At 44.6% G+C, this 27,947-nt stretch overlaps 1 protein-coding gene across 1 annotated transcript; it reads left to right on the top strand.

Moving 5' to 3' along the window:
• The first annotated feature begins 77 nt into the window (after nucleotides 1-77).
• Nucleotides 78-27,802, top strand: Dennd11 (DENN domain containing 11). The gene is made up of 9 exons (XM_069996917.1): nucleotides 78-345; nucleotides 11,310-11,409; nucleotides 12,477-12,635; nucleotides 16,415-16,568; nucleotides 20,050-20,188; nucleotides 21,760-21,891; nucleotides 22,016-22,166; nucleotides 22,831-22,899; nucleotides 23,212-27,802. The coding sequence occupies exons 1-9, from the start codon at nucleotides 78-80 to the stop codon at nucleotides 23,405-23,407; spliced, it is 1,368 nt and encodes a 455-aa protein (XP_069853018.1). The 3' UTR covers nucleotides 23,408-27,802.
• The last annotated feature ends 145 nt before the right edge of the window (nucleotides 27,803-27,947 follow it).

Here is a 27,947-nt window from a genome sequence, read left to right as displayed (position 1 = left end):
CCCCGCTACCCCCGGGCCCCGCAGCCCTGCGCCCGCGGCCCCGCCCCTCGCGCCCGGCGGCTCCGCCTCGCCTCGCCATGGTGGAGCAGGGAGACGCGGCGCCGCTGCTGCGCTGGGCCGAGGGCCCCGGCGTGTCTCCGCCGCAGGCCCCGGAGCTGCCGGCGGGAGGCTGGGCCCGGGCGGGCGGCGGGGGCGCCCGGCCGGCCGCGGAGCCGCTGCGGGGCCGCGAGCCCGCGGAGCCCGCTCCCCGCGAGGTGCTGCTGCAGCCCGGGCGCCTGGAGCTGGGCGACGTGGAGGAGGACCAGGTGGTGGCCGTGTTTGTGGTCACCTTCGATCCCCGCTCGGGTGAGGACCGCTGCGGGGCCGAGGGTGCGGGGAGCGGGTTGGGCGCCCTCCCCCCTCTCTCGGAGACGGGAGGGGGGGGAACCTGGGAAAGCGGGGGGGGGGAGCTGGCTGCGCGCGCACCCGCACCCACACACCTGCACCGCCTCCTCCGCCCCCCTCTCTCCCGGATCGCGTCCCGGCGCAGTGCCCGGGAGGTCTCGGCGCGTCCCGCCGGCAGCGGACCCCGGGGCGGCTTTGTTCCCGGCCCCGCCGACCCCGCAGCCCGTCCCGCCGCCGCGGCTGGCGGCTCCCTGGCACCGCGCGCCCCGCTCCAGCCCGCCCGGCTTCGGGGCGGGGGATCCGGCGGGCGGCTGCTGCCGGCGCGGGGCTTTTGTTTTCCTTCTCTCCTCGGTGGCCGGAGGGCTTTTCTCGTGGGAAAGAGGGGAGCTCCACCCCCCACCCCCCGCCGAGAACGCCTTCGGAGACCCCCAGACCCCCGGGCCGACCTCGCAGGGCCCCGCGTGCCCGCCTTCCCTCCCACTAGACAACTTTCCTAGCGGCCAAGTTCACTTTCTCTCTGGCTGGTTCTCTCTCTCCCTCCCCCCCTCCTCCCTCCCTCTCCCCTCTCCTCCCCTCCCCCGCCTCTCTCTCCCCTCTCTGTCCCCCCCTTTTTTAGGAATTCCTTTCGGGAGCATTCAGGAACGGGGCTGAGGGGTTTCTGCAGAAGCTCGGTGAAAGGAGAGAGTTAATGTGGTAGCACAAGTTTTTCTGGCCCGCCCCTTCCCGTTGTGGGGGTGGCGACCACGGGGGATGCAAAGTGAATGAGTGGATCTGCCGCTGCTAGACGCAGGGGTGCATTGAGAGGCGCTGCAGTGGTTCTGGGCCTCTAGGGCGATGTGCCAAGTTGGGGGGGGGGCGGTCAGGACCCCAGGGCTTAAGGACACCCAAATGGGTCTTGTCTGTCACTGGTGTATTTGGCGAGGGGATATTGGAAGATCTTCAACCATGAGGGCAGGGGTGGGGTGGGAGGAAAAGGGCTTAGGATTTGGAGAAGGGGGTGCAGATGTGATTTTTTAAAAACAAGGTGTTAGTTCCCAGATAAAGAGATGTAATTTTGGTCCAGGATGCTCGACAAGACACAGGCACTGAAGCCGCTCTTTCCCGGGACAGGGTTTGTGCCCAGAACCCTGGCCTTTCTGAATCCTCACACTTTTGCCCCATTGAATGCCAGGAGCTTTCAAACTTCAAACTTTGACTCACCATAAGAAATGAATTTTACATACCAACATCACAACTACTATGCTCACATATCCATATGTAAATGTGCATGCATTGTGCAAATGAAGCCAAATTTTAAAGGTATAGTGCCAAACCCTTCTACAGGTAGCACCTCCAGAAATCTCCCTCCCACCCTCTGTCCCTTCCCCCATTCCTCCCTTCCTCCTTTCCTCCCTTCCTCTCTTTCTCTCTTGCCCTTCTTGCCTTTCTTCCCTTCCTCCCTCCCCCTCTCCTTGCTTTCTTTCTTAATTTTTTTCTTTCTTAACTCATGAAGGGTGTTGGTTGCTCTCCATTTGATTGAGGACCCTCTTAAGGCAGATAATGCTCTTCGTTTTTATTTGATATATGTCCCCCTAGACTTCTTTTCGTTTCTTACCCAGTAATACCCAAAGTAGTAAAGTGAACATTGCTTCCTTGTCAAAAGCAACAAATACTAAAGTTACCACCTAGGATGAGCTCTTCTACACTTTCTCTCTCCTAGCCACAGCCCTACCTGTGTCCTCAGTCTCCCACTTTCCAGTAACTTTCTGCCCAGACCATGAGCATTTCATGAACATTGTAGGTTATTGTGTGTCAACATGTGTCTAAATGAGAAATAGAGGTAGACACAGAGATAGAGAAAAGGAGGAATGGGGAGATGGGGTGGAGAGACCTTGAGAGGGAATGAATGGGGGAGGAATTCATAGCTTGGCACTTGTATAAGTAAGTGGATGAAGGAGAAGTGAGTCCTGTGTGTGTGTGTGTGTGTGTGTGTGTGTGTGTGTGTGTGTGTGTGTGTGTGTGTGTGTGTGTGTGTGTGTGTGTGTGTGTGTGTGTGTGTGTGTGTATAGGAATGTGCTCACTGGTTCTTTTATTGATGAATAGGAATAAGAATAATTATTTTGCATTTTAAATACAAATTTTAGGAAGCTAGGCTGGATTTTTTTGTAGAGAAAGAGAAATTATTTTTATTGAATTCATGACATTGAGCTTACGGTTATTGGATCTACATATGCTGTGAAGACTAGGGCTTCAAGTTCAAGGTGAGGTTCCTTGTACATATGTTCACTCTTACATTCTCCCCCTCCCCCAACCTCTTCCCCTCTGTCTCTCCCTCCCTGTCTTTTTCTCCTTCCTTTTCTCTTTCCCCTTCTCCCTCCCTCCTCTTCTCCCTCCCCCTCCCCCCAGCTAGGAGCTATGGGATGATGGTGCTGGCCATCTGGGCCACAAAGCTGCTATTGAAGCCAGGCCCAGATGCAAACACTGCATGCTGGGTAGAAGAGGTTGGCAGAATATTGCTTAACTTATTTATTTATTTATTGTGTTCAGCCACACAATTTAAGAGCTGACTTTAATTTTATATTTGTTCTTAGTAAAAAGTTTCTTTCCTCTGCTTAATTAAGTGATAAGGAATCATAGTGTAGGCTCTGGCTCTCCAGTATAATTGAGGACTGAGGTGGAGCTTGGGCCAATGAAGGAAGCCTTGTACCTGCAGTGTCTGGTCACCTCTGAAGCTACCCCTTTGTGCCATTTCTTTATGTGTGTGTTTGTGTTCACTCTTCACTACTACATTTGAAGTAGAGTTATCTTATGGTGTCCAGGGGAGATTCCTATGCTGTGTATTTTATTGGTATGACTTGGAGGGTGAGGGAGATGGTTGCGGGGCACATCATCATGTGAGTTTTTCAATGTGCTTCTTTGTTCACTCTTCCTGACTAGAAATGAACCCTGACCTGTTCTCCCTTGGCCAGTAGCCCCAACTACATCCAAACAACAATTTAATGTAATGTGTCGGAATGCCCCTATGCTTATATCAAGTGGGTATATTTAAAATCAATCTTACATACTAATTTTTTAGTGTTGTTATAAAGGTATTATACAGAGGGGTCACAGTTATATAAGTCAGGTAAAGAGTACATTTCTTTTTGGACAATGTGGCTCCTCCCCTTGGTCTCTACATACTAATTTTAATTTCTATAGATTTCCCCCATACAATCAAGGAACTATAAGCCTTATTAACAACAAAGAGAGTGGAGAGACTAAGTGAGATTGGGGTGAGGGCTGGTGCTAAGGCATAACCTGGAGTGTTGCCCATATCAGCTGATTCCTTTCAGAACATAAAGGGCACCAGCCATGTGGGGGGGGGGGGTTTGATAAAGTGGAATGTGAATGGGAAAATTTGGAGATGTACAGAGCTGTTTTGAGAAAGCCCAGCTCACAGGGAGGTAAAAGGAAAGCCAATTCTGATGTCCACCATAAAGGTCTGGAAAGATTAATTCTGTCACTGTCCTTCCTCTGCCTTCTCTATAAGGTGTCAAGATTGGCAGAAATACAATTGTGGTTGATTCGATTAATCCCACACTGGCAGAATCTTTGTTGGGTTGCTGCTTCACCTTGCTTGTGGTTTGCAGAGCAAAGTCAGTTTGTAGCCATCTGTTGTGAATTCAGTTTCTTGTCTTAAAAATCAACCAAGATACCGGGTGCTGGTGGCTCACGCCTGTAATCCTAGCTACTGGAGAGGCTGAGATCTGAAGGTCCAGTTCAAAGCCAGCCCAGTCAGGAAAGTGCATGAGACTCTTATCTCTAATTAGCCACCAGAAAACAGGAAGTGACACTTTAGCTCAAGTGGTAGAACTCTCACCTTGAGCTGAAGAGCTCAGGGACAGCACCTAGGCCCAGAGTTCAAGCCCCACGACCAACAACAAAATCGACCAAGAAAAAAGAGGAATTCATTATAATACCCATCTGCCTCTTTCTGCGTGCCAGGAACTGTGCTTGGAGAACTTTGCCTCTGATTCTTCCAACAGTCTTCAGTGTAATGATGAAAAGCAGATTCAAAGAACAGTGGGATCAGCAACGGAGAAAGTAGATGGATTCTGCTAACTAGAAGGTTGTTTTTCTGTGTAAAATTAAGGCATTGGAATTCAGCCATCAGTTGACATATGGCTGCCTTGAAATCGCCAGGACTGATCTCTGCCTGACTCAAAGCTGTTCATCCTGCTTCCTTCTCCCTTTGCCTGGCTGTGCTCTCATCCCAGGGTGGTTTTGAGATTAGTTTTCAAACCAAAGTCAATTGATACAGGCTACTTGGGGTGGGGACCAAACACTCTTCTGAAGTTCCTTCTATTTCTGGAATTCGGTGGTTGTGAGGAGGAGAGGTGGTTCTGAAAAGGAAACTTGTGGGTGCCAGTGATAATACAGCTGGATTCTTCACTTTATTTCTGAGCCAGGAGTCCCTTTGCTTCCTGTCTAGAATTAAGGTATCTGTGTAATGGGAGGAAGCCGATGGATGGAAAGAGTAAACATGAACGCACCTGTTGGAGAAGGTTCCTGCTGTAAACTTCCATCTGACCTTAGGCCAGAAGCAGCTGTAAGAATATGTAGCTGGCAGTCAGTCACCTCAGCATTCAGGAAGAGGAAGTGTGTGACTGAAGTCACCCATCAAGAGGGAGGAGCCTGGTTTCCCATCAGACAGAGATTGTTTGGGTTCCAGATCATTGTTGTTTTTCATCATTTTAAACATTTTGAGCTGATCTTTCCAATGGGCAGCAGCAGCAGCTAAGATCTGTTCTCCCTAGGAAATGATGCTTGGCAAATCTAGAGTGCCAGGGATTAAGATCATTTCAGCAAGAAAGAACATTTCAGCAGAAGAGAGGCAAGGCAGAGGCAGACTTTCTGTAGGTGAGACCGTCTCTATCTCAGTCCCAAAGCTTCTAAAACATCTACTTGGGAGGCCTTCTGCACACACAGGAAGCCCCTAGGCTGACCTTTGGAACAGTGGCTGGGCGAGTTCAGATTATCTGCACACACATAGCCCTCTGGCTTCACTTGCTCATTGAGCTGTCAGCCTGAGTCTCTTAGTCTAAGTTCTGTGAAAGATGGTTGTATTTGTTTTTCTGTGAGCTCAGCATCCAGCATGGTGCTGCCAAGTTTTGCTCCACCAATATTTACTGAATGACCAGCTGAATATATACACTGTACATTGCCATATTTATTCTCCTGTGGTTGTGTAAACTCCTCAGAAGCTACCTCTGTAGAAGAGGCTGGGTGTAGCCTACAGGTACCTGTGATAGGTACAGGATGTGGCCCAAGAAGAGGAAGGGCTCGTAACCAGAGGAGAGCAGGGTAGAGGAAAAAGGTCAAGGGTCTTTTGTTATTGATTCCCCTTGCTGACTACTAGGCTCTAGCTCCCTGGCTAAGAATGTGGACAGGCTACTAGAAAAACAAGAGGATAGAGTGGCAATATTGAGCCCAGGAGAGGTAGCTCTCAGTGTAAGGGTTATTTTTTTCCCTTGGCATTTAAATATTGCTACTTTTGCAAAATCACTTTCTTTTAAACCTCTACAAATTCCATGTGTAAACAGGCTTTCAATTTACAACAATCCTATAGATGTATGTCCTCAAGTCATCCTAATAGCTTTGACACATTTCACATTCTATTATTTCTTGGTTTTGTTCTCTCTGTTTTTTTAAGTCCTTTACATCTTTTTTTTTCTTTCTTTTTAGCCCTTTACATCTCTAGCATTTCAGTTGTTTTCCTAATTTTGTATGTTGAGGCTTATTAAAACTTAGAAACTTTGAAAGAGTGGTCCATGAGAACCTGAATATCATCTTCACAGAGATCCCCCATCTGTTGACATTTTGTCACATAGGCTTGATGCTTATACCCTTAGTTCCCCTGTAACATTAAATATGTGTTCTGAAGTTCTCCACCATGAAATATCAATGTGGTGAAAATAATAAGACTCACAAGAAAAATGGAGTGCTGAGCACAGCCCTCAAAACCTGTCAATAACACAAGTTAAAAAAAAAAACCTGACAGGAAAAGAAGGCAGGGCAGTTTTGCAGATGTGTATAAACATGGGGTTTGTCCATAGGCAGGAGTGTGGCAAGGGTTGAGTTTGAATTATAATGAAATTACAGAAGAAGGGCCCTCTGTGATCAGACTGAAAGGTGGTGTAACACTAGATGTTCTTAGCAGGGGCTTATAACACACGAATGACCTGAAGTAGCAGGAAGAGAATCAACGTGGCCGCTGCATTTTGCATATTCCTTCTTGGCTTTATTCTGCTGTTTGGTTTTCTGCATTCCCTGCATATCTGATGATTGACATTGTATGTAAGCAAATACGAACTGTATTCTGTGGGTTTGAAAAAGTCATAAATACTATAAATTTATCATAACAACAATAAACAGTTTCACTGTCGTAAAATTCACCCAGTGTTCAACCTGTTTATCCCCTCCTCCCAGCCGATCCCTTCATCGTATCTATAATGTCTGCCCTTTTCCAGAATGTCACATAGTTAGAATCATATGGTATGTCTTCTTCTCAGTGAATAATTTTTCCTGGAGCGCCTCCATGCCTTGCTATGGCTCAATAGTGTATTTCTTGTTAGTGCACACTAGTGTTTTATTGTAATAATATAGTTGGCTCATCTACGAACAAAAGTACTATAGTGCTGTAAATGTGTACGTGCAGGTCTCTGGGTGGACACGTGTTTTCAACTCATTCGCATAAATACAAAGGAAGACAATTTCTCGGTCATATGATATGAGTATGTTGAATTTTGTTGGAAACTACCCAAATACCTTTCCAAGTGATTGAGCCACTCCCACCAGCAACAAATGAGAATTTTGACTCCAGTGCTCATCTCCACTGGGCGTCTCTGGTGTTTGGGATTTTAGCTTAGTACTGAATGGGTGTGTGGTGGCATTTAATTCTTGCTTTAGTTTGCAGTGCCTTGATGAGGTGATGCTGAATATCATTTCATGTGCTTCTGTTCCATCCACATATCTCTCTGATGAAGTGTCTGTTCAGCTCTTTCACCTATTTGCTACTGAAGGATGAGAGAGATTGGTTTTGATTGAGAGAAGTCAGTCCATCCTGGCTGGAATGGTGCTGGTGCAGCAAGCAAAGCAACTGACTTCATGCTGGTCAGGGATCAGAAGGAGAAGGAACAGGGCCAGCTATAGTCCCCAAGCTGTAGTAGCCCCCAAGCTACTGGTTTCCTCCAGCCAGATCCCAATCCTGCCTTTCTCTACCTCCCAATAAAACCTTCTGATTAGTAATCCATCAAGGGATTAATTGAGCCCCAGTACCCCTCCCACTCCCTCCTTTTCCCCCTCCCCCCACACTGTTCCTAAAGAAAAGAGGTAGGGGCCAAATGAGTCCGGAAAACGTGAAGCACTTTAGAATGGATTTCAAATTCACCATCTGCGGTGGCATATTAAAGTCTCTAAGAAGTCTTGCAATGAAAGAATATACTTACCTTTGTTCAACTTAGGAGAATTTGTCCTTTTTTTGTTTTTCACATTTTCCTTTTGCAGAAGCCCCATGAACATAAGCTTTAGAATCACCAAAGGGTTGTTCATTTTCGGTGATGTAAACATAGTCTGTAAAGCTGTTCTCCTCCTAGGGATGTGGTCAACAGAAATGTGTGGGTGTCTGTCAGTCAAGGTTCAACCAGAAAAACAGAACAGCTAGGGAAGGCACAAAAGCAGTTACTGCACGACTTGATCTTACATAACTTGTAGACATTAGGTAATCTATATAAGGCAATGATGTCTTTGCATCTGATGGTGGAACTTGAAGTCTGCTTGGCAGACTGGTATGGAAGAGGAAGTGGGTGGAGTTAGGAAGGAGAAGAGCTAAAACTCAAGAGGACATGGAGTAATCTGTCCTTACCCACAGTGGTAGAAATGTCCTGTGAAAGAAGCCAGTGTCCTTCTGTATGGAATTGCACGCACAGCTAGTTTAGCTGAAGGAAGATCCAGGGGGAGGTAGCTCTAGCATTGCCAGACCTTGCTGCCACCCCTTGCCTCTGAGGGTGAGCTTGTGGATGGATAGGTGGTAACACAGGAGGGCTTCCTGATGGCCCAGCAGCATGGATCTTCCAAATGTAAACCAGACAAGACTGCTGCCCACAGATCTTCCAGATGTAAGCCCAACAAGGCTACTGCTTCACATCCACCTTCCACATTTCAACTGGGAGCGTACGAGGAAGAGAATTCTGAGAAGTGCAGTTCAGCCTAGGCAGGTCAGTGCATTACCAAGCATTGATACTTGTGTTCTTCAGGCAAGCAGTCCAGAGATGTTGAAGGCAGTGCTAATGGCAATGGCTTTAAATTGAAATGAATCTAAATGGGAAGCTCCACTTAGGTAGACAAAGCGCTATGTTCTCATGATAGAAGTAATAGATGAGCAAGGTATTGCTAATACATCAACATGATGCATGTTGCAGAAATATTTGAGAAAAAGAAGACAGAAAAGTAAAGTAGATTCCATTTGTAGAAATTTCAAAAAAAAATATTAAAGCTATTGCGTGGTTTCCAAAGTCATTGGCCAGAGAGTACAAGTGACTGGGGGCGGTGGGGGGAGGAAGGGCCTGGAAGCAGGTGGATGGTTCTGATGAGGCCTTCTGTTGCCAATGATGCTCTTTGCTACTCTTGAACTGGGGGTTCATTACACAGCTACATTCACTTGGGTAAATTTGTTGTTATAATTTGCATCCTTTACTATATGGGAATTCAAAAGCCAGGAAAATGAATGCTTCACAAGTTATTGAGTAATTGTAGACAGGCTGGACTGAGGGAAAGAAAGTTAGAACCAGTTGAACCTCGTAAGAAATGGGGTGGGGAAGCAAAGCACTGGGCCCTTGGTGATGCAGATGGTTTGGTGAGAAGGAGACTGAGCTTACTGAGTACCATCATGGCTCTGAGGCTTTCTTCTTTCTGTATTGCCCACATGTTGCCACGATGGTGAGCGTGCCGTGTGCACAGAAACCCGTGTGTGGGTTTTGCTTTGGTACACAGTAGCAGAACCAGCTTTTTTGTAAGGATGAAGGAAGATTGAGCTGATTGAGTTCAGTAAGTTTTCCATCTGCCCTCATTCATTCAATAAGGAAAAAGTCCACCAGAGTATGGAAGTGTTGTATATGGATGGTAGGAAGAAAAAACTGGAATGTAGGGGAACTTGATGCAATTCTACCTACCTGCAATCCTAGCTATTCAGGAGGTTAAGATCTGAGAATGGCGATTTGAAGCAGAAAAGTTCCTGTGAGACTCTTATCTCCAATTAGCTACTCAAAAGCCAGAAGTGGCACTGTGGCTCAAAGTGGTAGAGCACTAGCCTTGAGCAAAAAGAGCTCAGGGATAGTGCCCAGGCCCTGAGTTCAAGCCCCATGATCGTGAATAATAATAATAATAACAATAAAACAACTTTTAAGCCTGGCACCAGTGGCTCATGCCTGTAATCCTAGCTACTCAGGAAGCTGAGATGTAAGGTTTGTGGTTCAAAGGCAACCTGGGCAGAAAAGTCCATGAGACTCTTATCTCCAATAAACTGCTTGGAAAAAGCCATACGTGGCACCGTGGCTCAAATGATAGAACATAGTGCCCATGTCCTGAGTTCAAGCCCCAGGACTGACCAAAAAAATTAATAACTTTTATTCCTAAGCTTCCTCTTTTTACTGAGTAGTAATACAACATCCATATAGCCTTTCTATTTTATAAAAATTATAAAATTTATGCAAATTTACATTTGCATACTTTTTGCTAAATCTATTTTTTGGTTGGAGTTGTAATTCCTCTCCTCTCTTAGCAAGTGCCTTGGGCTGGTGGCTGTGGGGTGGGGTGGTTCTCTGTGATGTCTGCTACGTTTTAAGACTGGCTTGTGTGTTCTCTGATGCCCTGCGTAACTATCTGAACACACCATAGTGGCAATTACAGGTGACATTCTTAATGTCTAGAAAACTTAGGATTTACAGGATTAATAAATTGGCTCAAAAATAAAATCTCACAGGTGTTCCATGTTGAAAATCTTCAAATATTTGTGAAAAGCATAGAGCTCGTTCCGTAGCGCTCTCTCTGTCCGGTACGTTACCCTGCTGATTGTGCAGTCTGTCCTTCCTTCAGTCTGGCAGAGGCCGGTCATCACTGGATTCTAAATTTCTGCTTTATTTTCCATCATAGCATTCATGTCCCTGAACTCTCACTGCTGCTCTGCCACCTTGTTTACCTCTATTCCAAACCCTCATCTGCTTGGGATCATCAAATCTCAGTGGAGACTGAGACATTTGCCATGAGTGACTGAGTTCTAAAAGGTTGGAGGCAAAGCGCTGCTGGCTGGCCATTGAGGAATGGTCACATTTGGGGAGAGGTTAATGTGGGAGGAAGCCAAAACCATATTGATCAGAGAAGTAAGGAAAGAGCCAAAACAGCACTCTCTTTCTGAGAAACCAAGGAAGACGAGGAGAAGATTTGTTTGTTTTTTTAAAGCGCATACCTTAAAGAGGTCAATGAAAATGGATTTTTTTTTAAGTTTGAGGATTTGTTAAAATCATGATAAGCTATAAGAAAGTGAGAAGAGACAAGAATCTGAAGAGATTTGGGTAAGAATATAAGATGATGGAAAGGAACAGAAGGGTAAAATCACACATTTAGAGAGTAAGGTAAGGAGGGGAGACCTGTCATGGCCCAGAAGATGGCAGAACAAAGGCAGTTGACTAAAGAAGAGGGTTGCTTGAAACAGGAAGCAAGTTCTTCTCCTGCTTGAGCATCCTCTGGAGGAACTCACAGGGCAACGGATCAGATGAGCCCTTGTGCATCTCACTGGTCGTGAGTCAGGCTGTGTCCGCAGTACATGTTTGAGAAGTCATGTGTGGTCAGCACTCAGCTCTTTTCTTTGAATGATTTTGCTTCTTTTAACTCGCATACTCTCCTTCCCACAGGAAACATGGTAGAATGGTGCTTACCTCAAGACATTGACCTTGAAGGTGTGGAGTTCAAGTCTATGGCCAGTGGGTCCCATAAAATTCAATCTGATTTCATGTAAGTTCTTCTGAACCCAGATCATCTTCTTCTTCTTTTTTTTTTTTTTTTGGTCAGTCGTGGGGCTTGAACTCTGGGCTTGAGCGCTGTCCCTGTGCTCTTCAGCTCAAGGCGAGGGCTCTACCGCTGGAGCTAAAGCGCCACTTCCGGTTTTCTAGTGGTTTTTATTGGAGATAAGAGTCTCACAGACTTTCCTGCCCAGCTTCCAGATCTTCTTATTGCACCTCTTCCTCTCTCCCCTCACTTTTGCCAGAGCCCGAACACAAATTATTAAGAGGCCTTCAGGTAGTGTGTGTAAAGGATCGGGAAATATGTATGCCATTTTGTGTTCTATCAATTTTCCAGCAAGAAGAGTGCTAGTTTTCATTAAGTTCCCGGAGGGTTTCATGATACCCTGGCAGTGTATACTTCCTACCACAGGTGTTCTCTGACTTGCTGAGAGAGGATACAGCTCTCCTGTGAGAGCTCATAGTGGAATAACTTGAAACATGTATGGGCGAAGATGTGCAATTCTAGCTTTAAGTAGGGCCAATTTTCAGTCCTATGTAATTGATGCTTTATGAGTTTTGTGAGGGGGAACAAATGAAAAGACTTGAAGAGTAATTGATTAGCATAATCTCCTCGTTGGGACGAAATCTTGAAATGTAAAAGTATGAGAAAGGAGAAGTAAAATGGCAGCTGTGTTGAAATTTTCAGAGGTTCACAAAGTAAGAGAGGAATCATCATGATTTACGCTATGGAAGCAGACTGCTGGTTTCTAAGGGCCCAAGTTTCTGGTTTTCCTGGCCAAGTTAGTACTTGTAGATCAGGAGAGGATGTATCCGCACAAGCATCTAGCCAAACTTGCTGGAGACCACAGCCGGATCTCGCTGAGGAGCCTCAGCTGGAAACTTCTGGCATGTTCAAATCTTGGCTGTCTCTCCTCTGTGAGTGTGAGTGGTTGAAGGCTGAGCTTTGTGATTTGGAGCTCTGGGGCACAGTGGTTTTGTGTTGAATTGCACTGTAGAGGCGGGGAATAATGTTCACTTCCTGATTTCAAGTCAGATTACATATTTGGTCTATTTTAGCTATTTTCGAAAGGGACCATTCTTCGGCCTGGCCTGCTTTGCCAACATGCCCGTGGAAAGTGAGCTGGAGCGTGGAGCACGAATGAAGTCTGTGGGTATCCTCTCTCCTTCCTACACCCTGCTGTACCGGTACATGCACTTCTTGGAGAACCAGGTTCGGTATGTGGCTTTCAGTTCTGTGTGGGTTGCGGCAGAGTCTGCCAGCTGGTGCCTGTGCTGTGCACTCCCAGAGAGAAAGGATGTGTGCCACATGCACAGGTGCCGCTCCAGGAGCACCCAAGGCACTGGGCCAAGCCTCAAGCGGTAGTCCTTTCTCTCAGCCAGTGTCTTGGGAAATAATGCTTCCTCCCACAACAAAAGCTGGGGGAGATGTTGCCTTCTATTTATGTTAATGCCGTCATTGCTTTTGTTTCATTAAGTAATTTGTTGACTTGTACTTGGTCTTTCTTTGTTTACCCCAAGGCAGTATAATTACCTCCTTGTCCCAGAGCAGGCAAACATTCAGAATAGATAGATAGATAGATAGATAGATAGATAGATAGATAGATAGATAGATAGATAGATAGATAGATAGATAGGTAGGTAGATAGATACACAGATACACAGATACATAGATAGATTAGACAGATATATTTAGATCTATCTTTTTTTTTTTTTTTTGCTGGTTGTGGGGCCTGAACTGGGCCTGGGCACTGTCCCTCAGCTCTTCAGCTCAAGGCTAGTGCTCTACCACTTGAGCTACAGTGCCATGTCCAGCCTTTTCTGCTTATGTGATACCAAGGAATCGAACCCAGGGCCTCATGTATGCAAGGCAAGCATTCTACCACTGAGCCACCCTCTTAGCCCTAGATCTATCTGTTTGTATGTACAGTACATATACACATAAATAGAGCTATATCTATCATATATATGATACTTATGTCTAGAGATTTATGTCTAACTATAGAGATCTCTTTATATGTTGATAACTACATAGATCTCTTGACAGATATATATCTAGATAGATGGATATTTAGATAGAGATAGATATGGAGGGAGAGTCATGTACTAACCAGGATAATAGGAAAACATATATATTTTTTGTTGGTCATGTGCCTTCAACTCAAGGCCTAAGCACTGTCCCTGAGCTCTTTTGCTCAAGGCTAGTGCTCTACCACTTTGAGCCACAGTGCTGTCACTTCCAGTTTTCTGGTGGTGAATTGGAGATAAGAGTCTCACCCGGATTTTTCAGCCTGAGCTGGCTTAGAACTGTGATACTCAGATCTTAGCCTCTTGAGTAGCTAGGATTATAGGCATGAGCTACTGATGTAGCCCAGCTAGGAGCATAATTAACAGAAGCTGCAGAACTATTTGCTACATTTTTCATCATGAAAGTAACTTAATTACATTTTAAGTTATGAGGGAGAAATGTATCTCTAATCTTGAAAGCATTGTTAACTTATAGCAGTACCTCTTTTCTGTTTGTCTGATCGTGTAATTGACACCCATGTACTTGGTAGTGATAGTGATAGTGGTCCTTGAACCCAGGAACTTAAGGCTTTCCATTTGTATCAATAGAAACATAGCCAAACCTTGTCTCAAAAAAAAGTGTGTGTGTGTGTGTGTTTGTGTTTGTGTGTGTGTGTGTGTGTGTGTGTGTGTGTGTGTGTGTGTGTGTCCTGGGCATTGACACTATATGTCAACTCTTATATCCTCTACATTTATTTTACATATGTATTTCTCTACCTGCCTATTTACTTATTTTTGAGACAGGGTTGAACTATGTAGCTGAGATGGCATTGAAGTCCTACTCCTGCCTCTGATTTCTGAGCTCTGGGATTACTGGTGTCTGCCACCATACCTAGATCTGTAGCCTATATTTAAAACACTCTTTATTCTTTAAAACTTTTTGTGAAATGTGATCTGCCTTGATCATAGTTGTTGTAAAACTTGGGATGTTTATTAAAGATTCTTATAAATGTACAAAAAATTAAAATTTCTCCCAAATATCAATACTCAGAACTCTGTATATCACACTAAAAATGGGATTGGTAATTATGGTGATTTACTGTAGTTTTGCTTTTGTTGACCAGAAGAAAAGCAAGGATCCCACAAATTCATATGGTTATTTTCTCTAGTTGAGCATTTCAGCATTTAGCATATTTCTTTAAATTTTTCTTCTCTGCATTTTGGAATTACGTTGAACAACTTCATGCAAGTCTTTTTCTGTGCTTGAAACACTTCTTCAGTTTTATATCTCAAAAGTATTATTATGGAGTTTAAAACGGGAATATTTTTATTGGGATCCTGACACTTTTAAGAAATTATTCCTGTAAAAATATTCACTTCCCAAAGGGCAATACATTTTCTCGGCTTGAAAGCCAAGAATTGTGAGGAAGTAATAAGTTAATCAGGGTTCTGATTAAATAGCACTCACAGACCCTCAAGGTGCAATGGCTCAATTAAGATAGAAGGGTTCTTTTTCCTGGAACAGTGCAGAGATAGGCAGGTGGTCCAAGGGAGTAGTCTTCTGTGCTTTATGCAATTATTCGGGAACCGACGTCTCCTTATTCCTCCACCACCTAGGAATATTTGTGTTTTGAGGTGTTCTTGTGCAAGTGTTGAAAGCTACTCATCACTTCTGTGTCTGCATTCCAGCCCACCAGAGGGAGAAGGACAAAATAAATCATTTTCCATGCATGACCATAATGCAGGAGGACATCTGTTCCAGCACATTCCCAACTTGAAATAAAACTGTTAGATTTAACATTGTGATGGATAAAAAGCAAAACGTCACTACAGTTTTAGCTCGCATTTTTGTTATTGGAAGTGAGCTTGAACTCCTTTACAGATGTCAGAGTTATTAGCATTTCCTATTCTGTGAACCATTTCTGTCCTTTTCTGACTAATTGTAAGATTTTGCTGTATCATGTGGGAATTGGTTCTTTGTGAAATGAGTTGAAAGCATTATCCCACTTTGTCATTTAACTGTGGTGTGGGGGGTGAGGGCAATACTGTGGTTTTTGAATTCAGGGCTTTGCTTTTGCTAGGCCAGCACTCGACTGCCTGAGTCATGCCTCCCGACTATATCGCTCTGGTTAATTTCAAGAAAAGGTCTCACTTTTGTCTCAGACTGCCCTGGATTGTGATCCTCCTCATTTATACTTCTGCTTTAGTTGAGATAAATAGGTATACAACACCTTACCCAGCTGTTGGCTGGGAATGGGGTCTCAAGCTTTCTGCCTGGGGTAGCCTTGAACTGGGATCATCTTCTGCCTCCTAAGTAGCTAGGGTTCCAGGCTTGACCCACTGCACCTTTGAATTAATTCGCTTTTTAGTGGTGTCTAGATTTGTAGGCATAACTAGAGATGATTTCCCAAGTTGGTGCTTAAAAAGTCCAGGGATCTGATATGAAAAGACAAACTTGTGCAACGATGCATGAGGAAATAAATCAAGTGTATGCAGAGTTCTTTACTGCAGGGGTGACTTGACATAAATTAACTGGACTTGATTTTTGCAGCCCCTCATCTGTGTTTTATATTTATCCTGATTTCTGACATCTCGACTCTCATCTACAACGTTTGCCGTCTATCTATCTATCTATCTATCTATCTATCTATCTATCTATCTATCTATCCATCACTCTATCTATCTTCTTATAAGAGAGCCTTCTTATAGGATATTTCTTATTAATCAAAAGACATTGGCTGACTCTTTTCTTTGGAAAGCAAGAACAATGGACATTAGTCACAGCCTGTTAATTCTGTCCATGTCCCACAGGAAAGAAAACATGTTCCATGGTGCTGTGGTGGAGTTTGAGGCCCCTATTTGAGCTTTTCCTAAGGATCATCTGTGATAGCAAGGCAGACTTGGAGGTGGTTAGCCCTGGAGGAATGAGGCCTGGTGAGCTACCCACTGTAACCGGAGCTGTTCTCACTGCGCGTGCGTGTTTTCCACAGGCACCAGCTGGAGACTCCAGGGCATTACTCTCACCTGGCTGCGTTCTATGAGGACAAGAAAGGAGTGCTCCATGCTGGCCCCGGGAGAGGTAGCAGCCTGCCCCCTGTCTATTGGCTGCCTTCCATCCATCGCTACATGTATCCTGAGATGAAGGTATGGTCCATCAGTCTCTCGCACACTCCTGGAATGCTATCAGTGCATAGTGATTATGAACTTATTTTTAATTGATAAGGAATTTTTGTCTAGGACTCTTGCAAAAAGTCTGCTTCTGATAGAATTGGATCATAGCATAAACCTTTGGGTTTAGTTGAAACATAAGGCAAATTATCTCAAATTACATGCCTTCTAGACACTTCTGTAATCATAGGAAAAAAACCACATAAGACAGGTGAGTTTATGATGGATTTTAGGAGGATAAAGGGGGATTTGATTTTCTTAGTTGCGTTATCATTGTAAAGCCAAACATTTGAGCCAAAGATTTAATGAATAGATATGAGCATTCTTTGTTTTTTGATATTGTCCTATTTTGTATTTTTGTATTTTGTATACATTGCTTTTGATCACAGAATATCTATTAATATTTTAAAAAAACTCCTAGCCACATATTAACTGTTGGAGAGATACATCTTCTTTCCCTTCCTTCCCTCTCCTCTGTGTCTAGTCACAAGATGTTTCAGTGGACACCTTGGGCTTTTGGAGAAACACTAGGCATGTTTAGGGAGAAGGTATTCAGGAAGAGGAGTTGGTCCCTGAAGCGTTTGGCTAGCTAGAAAGTGAGGGATACCAACTCCAGACTGGGAAAAGACATGAGCAATTTAGAGAGAAGGAAAGGATTTTTAGTCCTCGTTTTCTAGATTAAGGGATTTAGAATTGAGACTTATCAAGGGTTCAGTGACTTGCTTTATTTCTTAGAGCCAGAAAGAAATGGGACCTAAATTTAAACAGGACTTGTGCCAAAACCAACGCTCATTTCCTGCATTACTTCACTGCCTTTTCCAGGTAGGGACACAGGAGAGCAAAAGACATATGCATGGGTCATAAAACTGTTTAACTCTTTCTTTAAAATACTGTGGCCATCAAAGAAAAGAGGAGAAAAGTACAGTGAAATCAGATGGAAGAGAACCTAAGATACCAAAGCATGGAATTTGAAGCCTAGGAAGTCAGAGAATGTTATTGGGAAAATAGATACCATTTTAGGTATTTCAGACTAATTCAATGTAGGGTAATAGATAATGCAGGAATTAGAAAACTGAAGGAGAAAGCTGAAAAAAAGGTACTCATTATCTATCAATCTCTACATAAATACTAATAGATATTAGCGTAACTATAGATATTATTTATTAGTAGTGTAACTAATACATATAAGTAGTTACAAACTGTAACTATTGTTCTGTTCTACCCACCTATTGCTTTCTAATAAATTGCCCCAAGATCAAGAGCTTAAACCCATACATACTTAAACCCGGATATATATATATATATATATATATATATGTGTGTGTATGTATAAATTCACAGTTTTTGTAAGTCACAAGTTCAGACAAGGCTTAGAAGGGCTCTTGACTTCATTGTCTCTCATGAGACGACAAGACAGGTGTCAGCCAGGGCTGGGGCCTCATTGGAAGGTTCAACAGGGGAAATATCCACCTCTAAGTTTCTGAGGACGTTGTCAGGATCAGATATCTTCAGAGCTATGAAACTGAAGGCCTTAGTACCCTAGATGGCCGTTGGAAGCCGCCCTCAGTTTTTAACCATGTGGCAGTTTGCTTCATGAAAGCCAGTAAGATGGAAGAGAGTATCTTTTGTAGCTGGATTATAGAAGTGACAGTTCTGGAATGTAGTCATGTTCTCTTTGTTAGAAGCAAGTTACTCAAGAAAAAGAGGATTACGTATTTATAACATAAGGCTATAAATACCAAGATGGAGAGTCATGTCTAAAGAGATTCTTAGCCAGGCGCTAGTGGCTCACACCTGTCATCCTAGCTACTCAGGAGGCTGAGATCTGAGGATCACAGTTCAAAGCCAGCCTAGGTAAGAAAGTCCATGAGACTCTTATCTCCAATAACCCACTCAGAAAACTGGAAGTGGCGCTGTGACTCAAGTGGTAGAGCACTAGCCTTGAGCTGAAGAGCTGAGGAACAGCACCCAGGCCCAGAGTTCAAGCCCCACAACCGACCAAAAAAAGAAAGAGAGAGAGAGAGAGAGAGAGAGAGAGAGAGAGAGAGAGAGAAAGAGAGAGAGAGAGATATTCTTGCCACACCAAGGCAGAGCAAGAAGGGAGAGGGAAATCCTCATCAAAACCACAGGGCTTGGAGGAGGGGCCTCTGTGCAGCCAGGGCTGAGATGGCTGAGGAAAGCCCTGTGCTTCTGCTGTTAGAGCCACTTACGTAGCAGCCCAGCTCAGCTTGTACTGAATATGCTGACAGCGCCAAGCAAAGCTAGGAGCTAGGGTCATAGGTGTCTGCTGCTGTGGGAGAAATACCAAGAGGAACTAGACATTGAAGAGAATTTCTCCTCCCTTCCTCATGACCTTCAGTTTCCAGTAACTACCTTTATTAGAAGAACCTAAACAGAAGCTCCTTGCAGTTTTCAGATTCGCCAGTCATAGAGTAGCAGAGGTATAATAATAATTAGCATAAGAAGATGGTGGGAAAACTCTACAGGGTCTGTTTTGTGTGAGAGTAGCAAGAAGAAGAAAACTATAGTTAATATGACCACACCTACGATTATGTCACATAATCATCTCAGTTATAGGAACACATACATATGTGAATATAGAAAACTATGGGTAAATGTTTACTGAGATATTAATATAAACTATTATAATTTATAATCATCTATAATTTTATATAATTATAATTCATACATTAAATTTATGTAATTATATATTCATATAAATATTAATATATATAAATATATATGGCTTGAGATGAGACAAAGTCTGATGAGAGGAAGAAGATAATGCTTATATAAGGGCTTAAGCACAGCCACAGAATTCAACCCTCTGCCATACAGCTACAGAGTTCAACCAACTGAACATCAAAAATACCAAAAAAAAAGCACATCTATTTCAAACCTGTACAGACTATTTCCATCATTAGCCATAAACAATACAGTATATTAACTGTTGACCTACATTTCTATTGTACGAGGTATCATCAGTCATCTAAGGATGCCTTAGAATGTGTATGAAGATGTGTGTAGGTTCTAGGCAAGTACTGCCTTGTTACGTATGAAAAATGAACATCAGATTTTGGTCCTGGGCAGTGGGGTGAAGGGGGACTTGGAACAATATTCTGAAGATGCTACGGGTTGGCTTAATTAGATAAGAATCTCTGTTATTTATAGAAAGTCATTTGTATGTTCTTACTAAGACATTTTAGCTTTCCGTATAGGTGGAGAAAAAGGGAGCACTGGGTCAAACAAGTTAAACCTGTGCTCATTGTGCAGCTGAATGGACTGAAGTGGGAAGGGTGGAGGGCTCTGGCCGATTCCCAGCAGAGGGGAAGGTGGTGCTGTGGTGGCCTGCCCAGAGCTTTCCTCATGCCCAGAGCTACCAAGCTGGTAGCTCCAAAGAAGTCACTCACTCCTGCTTGTCTCCTTCTTCCCTGGCCACTTTTTATTTTGTTTGCAGATCACACACCCAGCTGGCTGCATGTCTCAGTTTATTAAGTTCTTCGGAGAGCAGATCCTCATTCTCTGGAAGTTCGCCTTACTTCGAAAGCGCATTTTGATATTTTCTCCCCCGCCAGTGGGCGTTGTGTGCTACCGAGGTAACCAGAAGCCTCTGTCCAGGCTTCTTCCCAAATTCACAGAACATGAACTGCTTCCATCTTTCTTTGTTGGCCAAGTTGGAGAGAGCTTGGGTCATATCAAGGAGATTGAGGGTTTTAATCTGAAGCGTGGGCTGATTACATTTGTGTTTTATTTATTTGTTTTGCCTGGTCCTGGAGCTTGAAATCTGGGTCTGGGTTCTGTCCCTGAGCTTTTGTGCTCAAGGCTGGTGCTCTACCACTTGAGCCACAGCTCCACTTCTAGCTTTTATGATGCTTATTTGGAGATAAGAGTCTTACAGCCTTCTGCCCTGGCTGGCTTTGAACAGGATCCTCAGATCTCAGCCTCCTGAGTAGCTAGGATTACAGGCATGAGCCACTAGCACCCAGTTTAAATTTGTATTTTAGAATGTGGAGTCTGTAGGTAATGAAAAAATGGATTTAGTGACTGACACACCAGTAGCTTGGTGAGAAATAAGGGCCTGGTTTAAAGCAGAGAAGATGGTTCTGGGTGTGTTTAGGAGATAAATGGATTGGGTTGTCTGATCAGTTGTAAAGGCTCTGGCATGTATGAAGGGGTACTGGGGAGGAGTATGAGATGACATGGATGGTGGGCCCTCAAAATGAAGGACCCGGAAAAAGTGGTGAAAGGGTTGGTTTAAGGGGGTTGATGTGGGACATGGTGAATGAGCACTGGCTGAGATTTTTGCCAAGAAGATGTATACCAAGTGCTTGTATAGCTGGGTCAGGGCTTCTGTAGAAAATGCAGATGCAGATGTGAGGTTGACATTAAGACTTGTGACAGTCATGAGATGGATGAATAGTGATGTGCCAGGCACAGGAGATAGACTGACCACTGGTAGGACAGGGAAACTGAGGTAGATCTATTGGAAAGGGGAAACCAGAGAATGCAGGGTTATAGCAGGCCAGTCTTGAGAATGGGGTAGGTCAGAAGTGTCAAAGTCCAAGCAAGACCAGTGAAAGAGTGAAAAACGTCTACTGGATTTGATAGGTGCATTGTGGATGTGGCCTTTAGGAGACCCAAGTTCTCTAAGGGGCCCTAAGAGCTTCCCACCGAGTGCCAGGGATACCTGGCGCCTGGAGCATCATGATGGTCCAACGCTTTTCTGTTAGCCCTCAAGCATCTCTGTTAGTCCATTTCCAGCTGCTCTAGCAAAATGCCCAAGGCTGGGATAATTAATTCACACATGACTCATGGTTCTAGAAATGTGTTCTAGAGTGTGGCACTGGTGTCTTCACAGCTCTAGATGAGGGGCTGGTGGTGGAAGAGTAGAAGTGGGCGTGTGTGTGAGAGAGAAGTGCCAGACTCACTTCCTTACAACTGTTCTCTAGATAAGCACTCATGGAACCACATTATCCCCTTCTCGTGACCCTCTTCAAAGCCAGTCATCTTTCAGAACGGTGACATTGGGGACCAAGTGTCAGCAGGAGTTTGGGCAGGGACCATCGTAGCTTCCTTATGGTGTTGACCAGCAGGCTTCAGTGGAGGAGGAGGAGGAGGAGGAGGGGCAGATACTTCTCTCACCTCTTCTTCCCTCCCTCCCCACCAGTGTACTGCTGCTGCTGCCTGGCCAATGTGTCCCTGCCAGGCATCGGAGGCACTATCCCCGAGTCCAAACCTTTCTTCTATGTGAACGTAGCTGACATTGAGAGCCTGGAGGTCGAGGTGTCCTATGTGGCCTGTGAGTACAAAACCTCCCCTCCTCCTGTCCCTTATCCAAGCCTACCTACTCCTCCCCTGGGCTTGTGGGCTCCCTGATCCCCCAGCAGGGTCAGGCTAGCATTCTCAGTGGTCCGAGTTTGCAGGTACCACAGAGAAGATATTTGAGGAGAAGCAGGAGCTCTATGATGTCTACGTGGATAACCAGAATGTGAAGACGCACCACGACCATCTGCAGCCCCTGCTGAAGATCAACAGTGCTGACCGGGAGAAGTACCGGAGACTGAATGAGCAGAGGTAGGGGCAGCTGGGGTACAGGGCCTGCGAGGGCCACACCTAGGCCAATGAGAACAGCCCAGGATTCTTGAACCTTCTCAGAACCACACGAAGTCTCTGTAAAGCCTGTCCCACTGCCCCTTTGCCTGACAGTACACAGCCTGCCTGGGTACTGCGAGCATAGGGCAACCCGACCTCCACGTTACCCTCTGCAAAGCAGCAGACAGACATAGAGATTTCTTTCTGACAGGCTTTGGAATCTGAACCTCTGCAAAGGGAAATTGCTGTAGCTTCCAGAAACCCTCCTGATGACTCTGTGTGTGTGTGTGTGTGTGTGTGTGTGTGTCTGTGTGTGTGTGTGGAACAACCATGTATTGAAACTCTACATCACTACACCATGTGAATCCCGCTTAGAAACTTGCTAAGGTGTTATTTCATGTGGTCGTCCTGTGAGCTATGTGGTATCATCACCACCATCTCTATTGAATGGACAATTAGGAAAGAGCAGCCATTGCCTAGTTACCTGGGATTTTGAGTCTTCCTGTCTCTGTGCCTCTGCATGAGGCCCGCTCTGCCTTGTGCTGCTTCCTGGGAGATGTGGCCCATTGTAGATGCCGGGCTGCCAACAAGCCTGTGGCTGGGGCCCTGTAGTCAGGCTGGCTGATGGTGATCTTCTTCCCAACAGGCAGATGCTGTTGTACTCTCAGGAAGTGGAAGGAGACTACAATCCTTGTGAAGAGGACCTGTTTGTGCTGTGAGTGAGCCTGGGCCGCAGCTGTGGGCCCCTGAACCCCTGCAGCTAACTGTCCTGGCTAATGACATTCCTCATGTCACTCGCAGGAAGTGGAGCTGTGGCTCAAGGGGTAGAACACCAGCCTTGAGCAGCAAGAGCTAAGGGACAGTGCCCAGGCCCTGAGTTCAAGCTCCAGGACCAGCACATACCAAAAACAAAACAAAACAGCAACAACAAAAAACAGTTAAAAATAGCAATGTGGGTTCCAACTGTGTGGATTATCTAGTGAGTTCTTGTCTTTTCTTCCCTCCCTCTCCTGTCTTGCAACTACAGGTTTTTCCTGGAGCAAAACAACCGGATATTTCAGACTTTATTGGAAGTGTCTGCCAGTCAGGACAAAACTCTGACAGCAGAGCATGCCCGTGGCATGGGCCTGGACCCGCAAGGAGACCGGAGCTTTCTCATGGACTTGCTGGAGGCCTATGGCATTGACGTCATGCTGGTCATTGACAACCCCTGTTGTCCATAGGAAGATTGGCACGGAACTGGCAAGCCACGAAGGTGGAGTGCACTCCAGGCTTCCAGTGGCCTCAGTTTTTTCTAAGCTGACACAAAGGAAGACTGTTTCTTCTTACCCACAAATGTAATTTTTGCAATTTTCTTTTTTCCCTAAGGGTAAGAGAGACTGCCTTGGTTTTGTACCCTGCTTTGGTGGGACATTTGGTAGGGTACTTCCTCTCAGAGCTGCTGGGTTTGGGGCTTAGTCTTAGTAGATGTGTTACTAGGAGTACATTGAGATCTGGAAACACGGGGGTGGACTCCACCTGCCCGGTCTGTATGTCCTTGTCTCTTGATTCATGCAAGAATAGGACAACCGTCTGTCTAGCGTGGCCTTAACATGTTCATCTTCCTACAGGCAGAAAGTGATGGATGACCTTGGAAGGTCAAGGTCTAGGGGTCAGAAGTGTTGGGATCAAGTCCTTTTTTCTGTTCATTAGAGCAAGTCTTTGTCTTCTCTGTTCACTTAAGTAGGGACCACAGAGTGACACAAAGTATGTTTCTTATACCAATTATGAGCTCTAGGACAAAAGGAATAGAGAGCTAGCTTGTGGGTCAGCTGAAAACTAAATTACAGAATGAAGCCTGGAAACCCTTTTCTAAGTCAGTGAATGCTAGCTACTTGGTATAACGTTCTTTCTCTGAATCTCACCTCTGGAGCTTGGCTGGTGACTTCCTCAGGGCCTACACTGCCCTAGAGCTTGCAAGCAAATTCTTTTTACAATTGAGTCTCCCTACAGGGCTATACATCCTCCTGTAATGACTGGGGTACTTTGCAAGGATGGAGTGGTAGATATTTAAACAGGGTAGATGAGAAGCTGTGAGTTTCTTCTCCAGGACTCCAAGAGTTCTCTAGAACCTTCATCCATAGATCCTCTGGAGTAGACAGATCCACTGGATTTGGGATCCAGCCAGGATCTGATCTGTTTGAGGTTAAATTGAGTTGTGTTAACCAGACTGTTTACAGATGATGAACATCTGTCTCTTCAGCAGAGGTGTTTTCCTTATGCTAAGGTCACTGGGTCCAGGAGTGTAGGATTTGTCAGCAAGTGTAGCAATGCCTTCTTGCAGGAGAGTGGGTGGACTCTTCTCCTGTCAGTCACGACTATATCCACTTTCTTATGAGTTTTTCAAGTTGGGCAGCATCTTGTAGCGACCTGCCCATCCTTTTGGGCTGGGTTCCTTGATGACTACAAGCTTAGGTAAGAGGACGGTTGTTAACTAAAGGTAAAAAAATCAGTTCGTATAGTAGTTTAGAGGGTTTTTTTTTGGGGGGGGGCATACTTAAGGACTCTGGCTTAGGATCCTGGGCTGTTAACAGATTAATTTCTTCTCTTGCCTCCTGCCTTCTGAATTCTGTTCTCAGAAGAGAAGCTGATACATTCATCCATGTCTGTGGCCAGAACACAGCCAGGCTAGATGTCCCCAAAAGAGAGAAATAACCTTCCAATGGATGGGCCATGCCTCTTATCTCAGTACTAGCCTTTTACTGTTAAAAGTATTTCCACTGTAGCACCTTGATACAGAATTCAAGAGTGAAGAAATTCATATGTATAGAAACAGGAATCGACACTGATTAATCAGGGTAGACACTTTTATGTAAATATATAAATAGGTTTGGGCATTGAAATGTGAACTGTGCAACTAATACATTTTCCTCTTTCCTCCTCTGTATTGTGGATTTAGCTATCATCTCAGAAACATGTTTACAAAAGGAAAAAAAAAAAACACAACTTTGTTATGGACCACCTTCTCCTTCCTTGCAGGGCAGACAGGGACTTTCTCACTGGGGTTATCATTCCTTCTAGTAGTGAATGAGGCTTGGAGTCTTCTAATTGGGGCTCCAAAGTTTGAGCCAAGTCATTGCTTAGCACTAGCTTTGCCTTTGAACATGAAGCCCTCCTCTCCTGGGGATATTATGGCCCTGTCATTTGTGAGTACTGTAAATGGGGAAGGGATCTGCATCCCATACCTTCCATCCACTCTGCCATGTCTTCTGTGGGGCAAGGGCAGGAAAAGCCAAGTTCATGGATGCACCAAGAGTAGTAATTCAGCACAGGAACTTGCATTTGAAATCAGCCTTGTTATAAATCACATGGAAACCAAAATGGGAACGGTTAAGAGTTGTACACAAGTAAGATAGCATTTGTTGGCATATATGAAGGTTCATTATTTAACTACCTATGTTTTACAAGGGAGATAAAGGTGAATTGCTAGGCACATCACTGTCTTCCTTTTGGTGGCCAGGAAGATGGACTTGCTATCTGTCTTCATATACTGAAAGCACTTCAAACACCGAGGTCAAACGAGCCACCTCTCCCGGGGCACCTGGTGTACAAGAGGGTAGTGATCATCCTTGTAAGGGCAGACATCAACCTCTGACAAGAGACAGGGACCTGAGGGACTGTTGGCCTTTGAAGCTGCACAGCCCAGGAAATGGATTGAGACATGCTCTCACCCTTGACAAGGAGGGAATGGAAGGTGGGTGTGGATGAAGATTACACAATAATGAGCAGCTTTGCCTCAGACCTCCCTTAGGGGGAGCACGGTTCTAAAATGGATAAGAATTAATAAGGAGAACTGTGTGGCTCTGTGTGGGCTGCCAGCTCCCTGCCAGGCTAGTTGGATCTGAACCTGGGACATGTCTAGCTGTCCTGTCTCTTCCCTTCACCTTGTAATTACATTTGAGGGGGTATCCTGCAGCCCCGTAGTCTCGCCTTGACAGGCCCAGACCCTGCCCTTCTCATTTCAGGAAAACCCTTTACTGATTCAGGTAGGGCAGGGGAGGAGTTAAGGACTCCTTTTATCAACTGTCACTGTAACATTTCATTTTTACTACTAATATACCTCTGGTTCCCAGGAGCTATTGGAGCACTGAGTATTGTAGGAAAAGGCTGTGAATTAAGTTAATGTCTTTCTTACAAGAAGTGGAAGTTTATTTTTATATCGTCGTTACTACTTGATGAACTGGGTATGAAGGTGTTGAAATGGAAAATTTCCAAGCTATAACCCTAGAAGAAATGGGCAGTTTTGTATTTTGGTAGCAGCTGAAACATTTAGAGGCTTCGCATGGCATTCCATGTGAATAAGGACATTGTGCTGTGTGATCTTGGCAGAGCTCCACATCCACATCCACAGGCCCAGGAAGGAGGATGCCACACAAACACTAACTGCAGAGAAACTCTAGGACCCAAGAGAGGAGGGGAGCTTCTGAGTAGCAGGCCCCCTCGTTCAACTAGAGGGAATCGGGAACGGGAGGTGGTTTTCTAGCTAGTTCTTCCATTCATTTTAAAAGGCTGACATTTTAGAGTGGTTGGATGACATTGCAAACTTAGAAAGGGAATGGGAAATTTTTAGTGCTGCACAGGGGAAAAATGAGAATGGGTAAATAAAATCCCACTCTCTTCATTTTAGAATTTATTCTTAAAATTCAGCAGAGGATGATGGACTTTGAAGAGCTGGGAGGACCGAAATTCAAAAAGGTTATTCAGTACCATGATAGCATAGTGTTACTGACTTTGGGGTAAAATGCCTCTTCAGACAAATGAGTTGAATTTGCTTTCTAAGAGTAATTGGGGAATGTGGATGAAGTAGGGTATTATAAATTGGACGGAGATAACCCACAAAGCAAAAAACCCACACTGAGGTAATCAGTGTTGGAAGTATATTTAATTCAAATGAAGAGTGAAGCAAAGATGAAATATATAAAAAAAATTAGGAAAACAAGGTTTGGGTCTGTCATGCCTGAACAGTCCTGAGTGGGGACCGTAGGGGTTCTGGGTTTGACTAGCCTGGGTGGGTGACACCAGAGGTTGAGCATAGAGGTAAACAGAGTGAACTCTTGTTTACCCAGAACTTGCTGACTAACATTTTGTACAGGTCTGGAATATAAATCTTTCCTGAAGACAAGGTAGTTGTCACCTTGGAAACCCTGTTTCCCTATTTTTGTTTCCAAGTAAGGCTCAGCATAATGTCCCTGGTTGCCTTAAATGTAAAAACCCTATTTTGAGTCATATCCCATCCTAAGAGTTAAAGCAATAAGAGAAACTGAATCTATTTTTGTTTCAAGTTGTTACCTCATGTGATGAAGTCGGCAACTTCTGAAGTTTTGCCCTGGATGCTACTATAAACAGGTGCAGTGGTCTTTTTTTTCTCTCTGTCTTTATTGGCGAAAATTTAAAGGCTTGAAGAAAGCTGAGGTTAATCATATGGCTAAGAGTCAATGTTTCTTGAATTGCTTTGGTGGTATAAATGACATCTATGTATATCATATCTGTATATATCTGAACCAAGTTGTGTGCAGAGGTTGATATAACTATATTTACAGTAAATGATTTTTACAATTAAAGTTCACATTTTAACATGACCCTGTGCAGTGTCAAAAATGTGGTTTGTGGTTGGAAGGAATGATGGTGGTCCAACTGGGGACCAGAGCCCTCGGGCTGAACCCTGCCTTCGCTTACAGTGATGGGGAAGAGACCTGGAGTTTCTCTCCATCCTCAGAGAAGTTG

This window comes from Dipodomys merriami, unplaced genomic scaffold (assembly GCF_024711535.1).
Source record: "Dipodomys merriami isolate MVZ:Mamm:240054 unplaced genomic scaffold, mDipMer1.0.p SCAF_5, whole genome shotgun sequence".
Classification (NCBI taxonomy): domain Eukaryota; kingdom Metazoa; phylum Chordata; class Mammalia; order Rodentia; family Heteromyidae; genus Dipodomys; species Dipodomys merriami.
The sequence above is the reverse complement of the archived record's forward strand: the minus strand, read 5'-3'. Positions and strand labels throughout refer to the sequence as shown.

Coding starts and splice junctions, on each gene's coding strand:
- Dennd11 (XM_069996917.1), top strand. CDS start 78: ATGGTGGAGCAGGGAGACGCGGCGCCGCTGCTGCGCTGGGCCGAGGGC. Junction 11,410..12,476: donor AAAATTCAATCTGATTTCAT/GTAAGTTCTTCT, acceptor GGTCTATTTTAG/CTATTTTCGAAAGGGACCAT. Junction 22,167..22,830: donor CGGAGACTGAATGAGCAGAG/GTAGGGGCAGCT, acceptor TCTTCCCAACAG/GCAGATGCTGTTGTACTCTC.